Source organism: Chionomys nivalis, chromosome 4 (assembly GCF_950005125.1).
Source record: "Chionomys nivalis chromosome 4, mChiNiv1.1, whole genome shotgun sequence".
Lineage (NCBI taxonomy): Eukaryota > Metazoa > Chordata > Mammalia > Rodentia > Cricetidae > Chionomys > Chionomys nivalis.
In genome coordinates this window covers 72,309,454-72,320,849 of record NC_080089.1, presented here as the reverse complement: position 1 = coordinate 72,320,849, position 11,396 = coordinate 72,309,454, and the positions used below count along the sequence as shown (strand labels likewise).

The 11,396-nt window shown below is 43.0% G+C and overlaps 1 protein-coding gene across 4 annotated transcripts in view; it reads right to left on the bottom strand.

The window, feature by feature from the left end:
* Nucleotides 1-7: 7 nt before the first annotated feature.
* The window catches only part of Ccpg1 (cell cycle progression 1), a 30,859-nt gene continuing 19,470 nt past the window's right edge, over nucleotides 8-11,396 (bottom strand). For 3 of the 4 annotated variants that reach the window (XM_057768109.1, XM_057768112.1, XM_057768110.1), the window contains 4 exons: nucleotides 10,108-10,359; nucleotides 4,347-4,468; nucleotides 2,553-3,946; nucleotides 527-731 (listed from right to left, as the gene is read on the bottom strand). In XM_057768109.1, the coding sequence (XP_057624092.1) occupies nucleotides 542-731; nucleotides 2,553-3,946; nucleotides 4,347-4,468; nucleotides 10,108-10,359 (1,958 nt within the window). In that variant the 3' untranslated portion in view covers nucleotides 527-541. Of the gene's footprint in view, nucleotides 145-526; nucleotides 732-2,552; nucleotides 3,947-4,346; nucleotides 4,469-10,107; nucleotides 10,360-11,396 lie in introns of those variants that run through there. The other variant, XM_057768111.1, reaches the window with a different exon arrangement.

Here is an 11,396-nt window from a genome sequence, read left to right as displayed (position 1 = left end):
ATTCTGAGAAAACACTAGTACGACGCCAGATTTGACAGAGACCTTTAGTTTTCCTCACGGTGCAGTTTATTGTTCTTCCAGTGTTCAGGTGTGCAAGAGCGTTCACAAGAACAAGTCAGCAAGCTCTTCACAAGCCAATGGGCTCTTGATCCCACAAAGAGACAAAAGCATGAGAGTAGAACACGTTAGAGGGGGTCCTTGTCTCAGCTCATTCCTCAAGCCATACTGCACACCAAGATGGCGGCACTTCCTGCCCTGTATGAGCTGAGCTCAGCTACTCAAACCAAGCCTTGTTTCATGCACAGAATATTTCATGCCTGGCTTCCTTAATAAAACTATTTTTTCCAGAGCAAAAAAAAAGTTTTTAACAAACCTAAGCTATAGGAAAATGCAAGTTACTAAGCTTTGCTTTTGCATAATATAAAGCCATCAAACCAGTCTCTAGGAATGAAGACAGTCATCTTGGGGATTTCACCTTAATTTCAACACCAAACAAAGTAGAAAGCATCCACTTCTCTAAATTTCCTAATTTAACCATGAATCAGTATTTATGATCAAAAGGTAACCGCCCCAGTTCTATCTCAAGGTTTGCTGTGTGTCTTCCATTAGTGCGACTGTATTTATGCCATTTACCTTCCCTTTTATAAGGCTGTGGATGAAGGTGCTTCTGCTCTTGTTTTCGGTGCCTGGAGTTTTCAATATTTACCATACGTTGCTTTTTATCAGGTCGACTGAAAGCAGTAAACACATTTTTTATCTATGTTAGAGTTCAGTTTTCTAAAAGTAAAAATAACTTAATGCTTTTCTCCATTAATCTACTATCTGAGCACTGCAAAAAGATAAAATACAAAATATAATTCTATTATAATACCAGGAAAGGGGGAATTCACTACTTTTCAACAATAAAGGAAAAAGCAGACATAAATACAACTGTACCGGCTGGAAGGGGAAACCAAATAAGTAACGAGGAACAGGAATGTGACAATAAAATAATGAGATGTTCCGTTATTCCAGTTTAAAAAAATGTCTCGTGTCCACTGGCTTTATCGCTCAGCTGAAATCTATACGCACACTTGCAAAGCAAAGCTGTCTGACTTTCCCTGCACCCCGCCACCATTGCTTCACACAGAACCATGGCAGCTCCCTGCAGTCCTCAGCTCAGCACCAACTCCCACCTCTGAGTGCCTGTGCTCTCGCTCTGCAGTCTTTGCTTGCTTGGCCTTCTCTACAATGGCACAGTTGTCAGTGTCCCTGCACAGCCCTTCCAATGGGGATTGACTTTGGAGTGAGTCAATGAATGCTGGGTAACTAATTGCCAACCAATCCTCTCCACATAAATGTCAACAGGCACCTCCAAAACCAATCCACTTCTGGATCCTCTGCTTAGCACCTTCTTCTGGTATTCTCTGAGTACTATCATTCCAGATGTATGGAAATCACTTCCTTTCCACTCCCTTTATGTAAGATATAACTGTTTTACTATGTGTTGTTTTAAATGTACCTTGTCTCCTCCCACCTCATCAGCGTCTCATGTGCAGACACCACAGCTGGTCTCACAGCTTGCCAATCAATCCTCTTGGCTGTTGCCAGTCAGCTAAAGGGCTAGGCACAATCCCACCCCATGACAAAATCCTTCAGAAATTTTCCATCTCACAAGACAGACACTTCAGGACAAAGTGGAGACCTTCCTAATTCCCTCCAGCCCACCTGTTTCGTAAAGAAGTAGGTCTTCATTCCTCCACACCTTTGCAAATGACCTTCCATTCCAGTAAGATGCCTTCCCTATGGACAAACTAACCCTCACTTCTCTTCCAAAAGCCAGTTTAGAGGCAAGGTCACTTCAATCATGAAGCATTCCTGGCCATCTCCATACTGCCCTGAGGTCACTACACCGTGATGCCACTAGGTGCACACCTAATTCCTAAAGAGCCAGGGGTTTGCTCAGCACAGCACTAGACACCTGCTTCAGAAACTAAAGACATCAGAAACCAGTCTCATTATTTTATAGGCACACTTGATTTATTCATAAAGATGGAACTATATGAATCTCAAAGGTAAACACCACATACATGCATTACAGAATAAAAAGCTGAAGGACAATGCACAGAGGACTGACTATGGAGCATTGTGGCTCCTGACCATCCATCACCCTTTTCCTTGATAGTGGCCGATCAATGAGCACTCTTACTGTCACATAAAGCCAACAATTACAGAGGGGTAGCTGCGCATAACCTAAACTCGACATTAAAATCTGTTCTAGCTTCCTATCAAAGATTATACTACACTGAAAGAAACCAAATTGGCTCAAATAAGTTAATATACTCTTAACTAATTTTTAAGGTATAATTCAATCATTTGTTCAAGCTAATGGATTTTTCAGTTTGCAATATTTAAGTTTTAAAACTTTTTCAATTTATTCTGAATTTCAGTGGTACTAAAGCTTGCCTCTTACAAACAGTAACCTTCCAAGAAGCTCAGCGATTAAAAACAAACACTATGCAATATACCACTCTTAGAATCTATTATAGTAACATAGTTTTATGTAAACCGACCTGGGTCCGAATGGAAGGGCGAAATTGTGCCCAAAGTGTCTATATATGTATTCGTCTAACTTCTGCAAACGGTCATCCTCTACGTGATACTCCTTTATTCCCTTAAGGTAGCATTTCACGGCACCAACAAAGTGGGCGAAGAGCTTCTGGTCTTGTCTAAAGACACCATCCGGGAAATACGGACTGATGAACTGATCCAGTTCTTTCCAGTGGTGAAAAGTGCCCAGCTCATTCAGTAAGTACCACTGAATCAGCTCTCTGAAGTCATTCATCCTGACAGGACTCGCTGCATTAATAGGGCTAGCAGATTCTTGCCCGGCACATTCAAGCATACCCGAACAACCCCTTCTGGTGGAATGGGTGTCCTTGCAATCAAACTTGTCCTTGAACGTGTATGAATTTGCATTTTTTCTAATTTCTTCTGAGTGACTGGGCTTTTCTCTCCCTCCATCCCTCTGTGCAGAAGGGCCTCTGCCATTCTGGTTCTGGTTCAGTACCTCGTGCAGTGAGTACGAAGAATAACCATAAGCTGTTCTTGGCTTTTCGGTTCCTGCTTCTTTTGAAGCCCCAGATCTCTTACTGCCCTTCTCATCAAAGATGTTCTTGGTGGTATCTTTGAAATGTCGAAAAGTGGACTTGACTGAATCTGAGAACTTCTTCAGATTTTCCTTCACAGCTTCTTTGGCCTGTTTGATTTTCTCTTTATGGTGCCTCACGAACTCCTTGGTAGAATTTTTCATAGCATCAAACGTCTCTTTAACTGTCCCCAGGAATGTATCCTTCGACTTGCTCTTAGCCCTTTGGTTTCCTTTGCTTCCTCTCTTCCTCCCTTCGGTCTCTGACTTCCCATTCTGATCTTTCGCCTCAACATACAGTCTTTCCCACAAGTCAGAGCGCTGCTGCTCAAAGGTCAGCTTCTGCTCCAATGCCGCGAGTCTCTGCTGTAACAACACGACTTCCTTCTCTGCAGTCCGCACACTAGGACAATCTGCGCGCTCCTGTGCCTGGCAAGGGACTAGCTGCTCAAGTTCTGCCCGCAGAGCCATAGCTGTAAGCTGTTCTCTCTCCAGGTCCCTCTTCAACATCTTTGCTTCCTCTAACAGAGTCTCCCTTTCATTAACGAAACTCTTTGTCTTCTGTTTCTCCACTTCTAAGCACTCCTTAAGAACCTGGTTCTCCTTAACTAACTGGGTACTTGTGCCTTTATCCTCCAACAATCTAATCTGCTGTCTGAGTTGCCGTAACTCTTCCTGCAGTGAAGACAGGGCTTTCTCCTTCTTCTCCAGAGATATTCGTAAATACTGGTTTTCTGCAGCAAGATTCTTTTTCTGGGTTTCAAAGGTAACCGCTCCCAAAGTACCGGTCCAACACCTCTCAAGGCTTTCTTTCAATAACTAGAAGGGTTTTTATTTTTTGAAAGAGAAGAGAAATGTCAAGTCAAGTCCTTGATAATTTAATCTAAATCTTAATCTTGGAACAACCATAACCTTTACTGCCCACATATGTGGATGTATATGTGCATGTGCATAAATCCCCTGGGTGTGGTTAAACAGTATTAAAAATTGGGAAATAAATGCTAAATGCCACTTGTCACATATTCAAGAAGGCTTTTGTTCCTTTTCAGCTTTCTGAGGCAGGTGTTGCTAAATAGGCCAGGCTAGTCTTGAACTTGGCCTGATTTCATACTGCCTCAGTCCTCACGTGCTAGGATAGGGTTATTGTGTGTGTGCCCCCTACACCTAGTTCAAACAATTATTTCTACTGGTTATTTCTCAATGTTTAATTTATACTCACCTTGAAATCTAGGAAAGAGTCTGGTTCCTGCTGGCATTGTGAGAGGTAACCTTTCCCGTTAATCAGCTCGTCTGTGTGGATCTTCCTGACTGACTGCTGGCGCTTCTGAATCTGAATTGTGCCTGAAATGGAAAACCACCAGGTGTAGAGAACACGACAGCCACTACTCAAAACTGCATGAAGCATTCAATCTACACTAGCTACTTAACTTGTGAAAGGGCATTGCTTTCTTTAAAAACCCATGGTGTCACTTGTCACATGGCAGTGGGTGCGAGAGCTCAGGCCAAGCAGATTAATAATGTATTAATTATTAAACACAAGAACATTTAAGCAGTTCACTGCCCTTCCAAAGAAAAACACAGGCCACTCTAACAATGACAAACAACAGTTCTCATCTTGCTATACTGAAGGCATTCAGCTTTTCACTGGGAACTGTGAAAGTGTTTCAAACCTATTTAAACAGAGAAATAGGCCATCAGTGGATTTCTTTTCCTACAGATTAAGAATCAAAGAAAATATATGTATCTTAATAATTTGCCTATAGGATACTGAAGTATAGCACAGGAAGTCTAATTACAAACACCTACCATTCTCAAAATTGTCTTTTTTGTTTGTTTGTTTTTCAAGACAGGGTTTCTTGTTGTAGCTCTGGAATCTGTCCTGGAACTAGCTCTGTAGACCAGGCTAACCTAAAATTTACGGAGATCCGCCTGCCTCTGCCTCCCGGTGCTGGGATCAGAGGTGTGCAGCAACACTGCCTGGTGAGTCAGGTTCTTAAGTCACCTAGAACGGAGTTCAACCCCCTATTCAGCTGAAGACGATCTTGATCTCCTCCCTCTCCTGTATGAGTTGGCTCCCTCCTTCCCCATGTGGCTCTCAGGGACCAAACTCAGGTATCAGGCTTGGAAGTAAGCACCCTTACTCACTGAGTCATCTTGCTGGCCCTCAAAGCCATCTCGGCCATAGGACGGGGCAGTATGTAGCTCGGTGGAAGAGCCTCTCGCTACCATCCCTAAAGCCCTCAGTTTACTACCCGGTTCCTGAACAATTCCTTCTTATTTGCCAAGACAAGCTGTTTGCAAGTTCCTCCTACATGTACCACACACAAGACAATAGAGCACTAAACCGCCACTACATACAGAAGTTTGAACAATCCGTTTTCATTCATTCTGCAGATCTTGGAACCCATTTCTGAACATTACTCAATACAGGAGTGAGGATTCAACTCAGTGGTAAAGGGTCTAGCACAACATCTAGCTACTTCACTATCTAACAGGGGCTCTTCCCCTTAGAAACCCTCTACTTCAATGGGAAGCAGCCAGCACACCTCCTGAACTTTGACAGACTACCAATGCATAAATCCAGGTTGGAAACCTCACTGTACTAACCACCTCAAGCCCCCTTCAGTCTAACAACAAGGCCTTCAGCACCAGTTTATGGATTACCAAACTCTAGGCAGTTCCAGCTGACCTCCAACTTCTTGTATTTTTACTTTACTTTTCTTTCATGCATTTTGTTATTGTTGTTTTGGTTTTTTTTTAAATATTCATTTAATATGTATACAGTATTCTGCCTGCATGTATGCCTGTATATGTACAGGAGGGGGCACTAGATCTCATTATAGGTGGTTGTATATGTACAGAAGGGGGCACTAGATCTCATTATAGGTGGTTCTGAGTCGCCATGTGTTGCTGGGAATTGAACTCAGGACCTCTGAGAGAGCAGTCAATGCTCTTAAACTCTGAACCATCTCTCCAGCCCACTTTTTTTTTAAAGCTGTTTCCAGTTGCTCAATAAACCAAACTTTCCCACACAGTTAACACCCTATATTGTTCACTTTAAAAACACCTGTTCCCCCTATAATCTAGGCAGTTTTTGTTACTGTTCCAAAAGGGGTTATCAGAGTTTCAGCTGCTAGAATGGCCACTTTCCTTCCTGCCTGTCATATGCTTACTAAAAGCCCATTCAAGGATGACTCAGTGAGCTCACATAGCTGTGGAATTTAAGGACTGTTTGTGCTGTTAACTTCCCATCTAGTTACAGTTACATCCTCAGCAGAGCTGGAGAACCTGTCAACACCTCCATCTTCTGAATGTAGAAGACGAGAATAGCAGGGACAGGTAAGTACTTCAAACATGTATTTTGGTGTTACCATTCATGTAGATTTTTATCTTTGTTACTTTTTATCTTTTTCTAAAAATTCAGATGCACTTTTAGAATCTGAATCTTGTCAAACAGCTAGAATGTACGTTGTCACTATCCTTTGCTCTCTCTTCTGGTACAGACAGGAACCCCACACTTCCATGGAGCCACAGTTGGCTGTGTTCTGAGTGGACTGTTTATACCAGGTGGCTGCTTATACACAGATGCTGGAGAATGTGCTCTCAGCATGGAGCTCACTGCCCAGCACAGATCAAGTCCTGTCCTCTAAGTGAGGGCATTCAAAGGTGTACTGTGTACATCCGCTCCACATATTGCATCATCCAGGGTTCTCATGCTGAGTAAGGCTAAGATAAAAATGTATAGGAAGGGAGATAATGTGTTAACTTTGTTAAAGCTAGCAAACAAGGAAACAAAATTTCTTGGTTTTAGGAGGACTGTTCTAAACCGTACTTTCTAAAAAATATTCCAAAGTCATGCAAACTGTGAGAGTATAGTGCAGTCTGTATTAACATTAAAGTTAATATTCAACACTGGGTTTTTAGTAAGAAAAAGATTTTAGACCTTTTCCCTTGTTTCCTTCATGTTTACCTGTAGGGAGGCAAAAACACACATAGAAACATTGACACTTGCTTCAGCTGTCAACACAGGCAAGCGTGCTTCAGAGCACGTCTCACTAGTGTGGGTCTAAGGAGCCCACACAAGCACAAAGACCACTTCCAGCTGAACACTGAAAACATAATTCAGTGGCTCTGACTTTAGCAAATATGGACTGCCCCATCATTTTATTCCAATATCACGTTCTCTATCGAATACTTTAAACACAATCATGAAAAAACATATTGTTGGAAAGAACTATTAAGACAGAGAAACAGTGTAGTTTATATAGACCAGGAAAATTAGTAAATCTAAAAAGTAGCCTAAGCCAGGCAGTGGTGGCGCACGCCTTTAATCCCAGCACTCGGGAGGCAGAGGCAGGCGGATCTCTGTGAGTTCGAGACCAGCCTGGTCTACAAGAGCTAGTGCCAGGACAGGAACAAAAAAAAAAAAAAAAAAGCCACGGAGAAACCCTGTCTCGAAAATTAAAAAAAAAAAAAAGTAGCCTACACAGGCAAGCTAAGATCTGTCAAGCTGCCAAGCCTGGCAGCATAAACTTTAGTCCAGCACCGTGGGTGGTAGAGGCAAAAGGAGCTCTGTGAGTCTAAGACCATCTCAAAAGGTGTGAACCTGACAAAATCTGAGAAATTTATTTCTAACGTACACTGTGCTCCTCTAGGCAGATCTGGCAGCACAGGTCTATAATCCCAGCACCCGGAGCTGAGACCACAAGCTCAGGCCAGGTTACCGTGCACCAAAACCACGAAAATAAAGAGAATAAACTGAACTAGCCTGCAAAGTCTAAAAGAACAGAATGGGAACACTTTAGTTCTCAAACTGTACAAATACAGGCCTTGTGCTGGCAAGATGTCGGTAAAAGGTGGTTGCAGTGTGAACCTGAAGACCTGAGTTTGAGTCTTTGAACCCCCATAAAGGAACTCAAAAGATGTCTTCTGACATATGCCGTAGCACATGTATCTGAACATATACTCAGACACACACAGTAGTAAGTGGTTAAAACTTCCCCCAAAATTACAGAACTTAAAAGATTCCCATCAGGGGGGCTAGAGAGATGGCTCAGTGGTTAAGAGCACTGACTGCTCTTCCAGAGGACCTAGGTTCAATTCCCAGCACCCACATGGCAGCTCACAACTGTCTGAAGATCCAGTTACAGGGGATCTGACACCTTCACACCAATGCATATAAAATAAGGTTAAATAAACCATAAAAAAGATTCATCAATGAGATGTTCTTTTTTTTTTTCTTTTGGTTTTTCAAGACAGGGTTTCTCCATCTGGCCTTGACTGTCCTGGAATTCCCTCTGTAGACCAGGCTGGTCTCAAAGTCACAGAAAGAGGAAGGATTGCTGGGAGGTGGTAGGGCATACCTTCAATCCCAGAACTTGGGAGGCAGAGGCAGGTGGATTTCAGTGAGTTCGAGGCCAGCCTGGTCTGCAAAGTGAGTTCCAGGACAGCCAAGACTATTACAAAGAAACCCTGCCTTGAAAAACAAAAAAAGGAAGGGGAAAAAAAAAAAAAGAATCAGAAAGGCAGCAAGGGATGTCACAAAACGACTCCCGTATCCACCCCTAAGGCACATCGAGGTTTTACTGGGGAGCGGCCATGCTGCACAGTTTGCCGCACATCGAGGTTTTACTGGGGAGTGGCCATGCTGCACAGTTTGCCGCACATGGAGGTTGTACTGGGGAGGGCCATGCTGCACAGTTTGCCGCACATGGAGGTTGTACTGGGGAGGGCCATGCTGTACAGTTTGCCGGGGTAGGACTCGCACCTACCCACCATCTGTGTGACTGTTCAGAATGAGCATACTAACAAAACTGTAATTCATGCCCGAGAGTCTGGAAAAAGATAGCCATAAGCATAGCCTAACAAAACATTTATCTAACAAAATATCTTATGACAGACCACCTGCGTGAAGAATTTGTAACTACACTAACAGAAGGCACCACCTCCAAGTAGAGATAATGAGACTAACGGCTGAGGAGGTACTACTACTATCCAAGGCTGTCCTTGAACTTTCCGCCTCAAGGGCTGGTGTTACAGATATGAACCACACCCTGTCTACCACACTGTGACTATTTTGCTGGAATTTAAATACCATGCAACAAATTCTAACCATCTGCCCCAAGGTAAGCAGTTCAAATTTTTTTTTTTTTTTCCGAGACAGGGTTTCTCAGCCATCCTAGAACTTGCTCTGTAGACCAGGCTGGCCTTGAACTCACAGAGATCTTCCTGCCTCTGCCAGTGCTGGAGCTAAAGGAATGCACCACCGCCAGGTGAACACAGGGTCTTAAGCTGAGGGTTTCATGTATGTTTTCTACGTGATTACCATATATATACCGACCACATTTAACTCCAGATTTCTATTTTAATTTAAACAGGGTCTAAGAAGCTGGAATGTGTGAATCAGGCTAGCCTCAAAATGAAAATCTTCTGCCTGCCTATGGGATTAAAGGCATGCACACAGTACCCTAAAAGGTCAGAAGAGGGGAACAGATCCCTTGTAATTGGAAATATAGATGTTTATGAAACAGCCACCATGTGGGTAGGGTGTTGGAGACTGAACTAGGGTGCTCTGGAAGAATAGTTTAGTAGCCACGCTCTTAACCACTGAGCCATCTCTTAAGCCCCAACTACCCAACTTCAGATTTTTAATCTTCCAATCTTCTTACTTAAAAATCAAAACAAAACAAGAAAGCCACAAATATGTTATTTTGGTAGCCTTTTCTCATACCTGAGAATCTGATGCTGGAAGACCAGCCTGATCTTGTCTCAAAAAAGAAAACTGTTAATGTCTTGTTTTGGGACAGGTTCTGGCTATGTTGCCTAGACTAATGTCAAACTGCTTAAGCAAATTCTCTCTGCTTCCTGAGTAAAGTAGCTACATATAGGCCATAATAACCAACACTGACCTTTCTGTGTGCCATCTTGTCTTGCTGCTATAACGTTGGTGGCGTCTGCACAAGGTATGTCTAAGCACTTACCATAGAAATGTCCAAATCCCATGCTGACAGCAATCACCAAGGCCAGAATTACACACTTGTTGAGACCACCACTAAAGTGGCGTTTATTCGGCTCCTTGGAGGCTTCATCTCCTGGTTCAGCAAGTGGCGGCTCTTCAGACTCTGAGATAGAAACGGTCTTTTTCCTGTTGCGGCGGCGTCTCAGGGCAGGGCTGGGCTTGTGACTGGTATCATCACTACTCGATTCCTCATCACTAGGCTGAGATGAAAAGACTATTTTAAAAAGAAAAATGTTGACATTTAGGTAAACATTCTCAAAAAAGGCTTCCCAGTAAATTATGATTTATAATGATCAATGCTAGCTTTACATGCCCTTTAACATGAAAAAGCCAAAAAGAAACACAAACAAGAACACCCTGTTCATTTACCAACAGCAAACCAAACACAGATTAACTGTAGTTCATCAACTGTTATGTGCCTGACAGGCTTCTCCTCCAGCTCTTCTCAAAGCTCTGCCCTTTCCCTCTTACGATCTAGAACAGTTAATCATTCTTGTAGTCTAGTTCAGGCTTACAGACACAAGCAAATTTCTGTTTTAGTTAAAGAAAGATGAACTCCTGTCTTTTCATTCCATTTCACAGCTACGCGAAGGGACAGGAAGTATATAAGTATGTCCCGGTCTTGTACAATCAATAGGTCTTCCAGGTTCCTACCCCACCATGCAGGTCTAACACACCACAGTTGGACACAGGTTCCCAAAGTCAGGCGAGCCCTTCCCTTCGACTGCCCCTCTGATCAGAAGGTTGCTGGTTGTGCCCTCTAGTGAATATGTCAGCATGAGGAAGCGACACAACAGCTATCCCAGATGCTAAGAACAAACTCCACTCCAGGAACACTCCCCTGAAAACATTACTTGCAGCTTTTTGCATGTCACTTAACAGCTCCATTCCATATTTCAGCAAATTATTAATAGAATTGGTAGTAATCTCTATATGCCAGTTATAAGTAAGGATAAAACGCAAACTTGAATTTAACACCGAGCTCCAAAACAGCACACACTCATGCACCAAAAATGCCAATCTGTCAGAAAATAGACTATTCATGCCACAGGAAAGCTGGGGTCTGTATCAGGTAATGCTTTCTAAAGATCGAGTGTAGAGAATTCGGTTCCTGTTCACACGACAACTAAGAGACAGCATCACTCCTGAAGGAACACATCAGTGACATGGGGGCCCTGAGAGGACCAGTGTCGTGACCCTCATGCCCAGCACGGGTCTGGTTATTCTTGATCACCACTGTCTTAGCTGTGA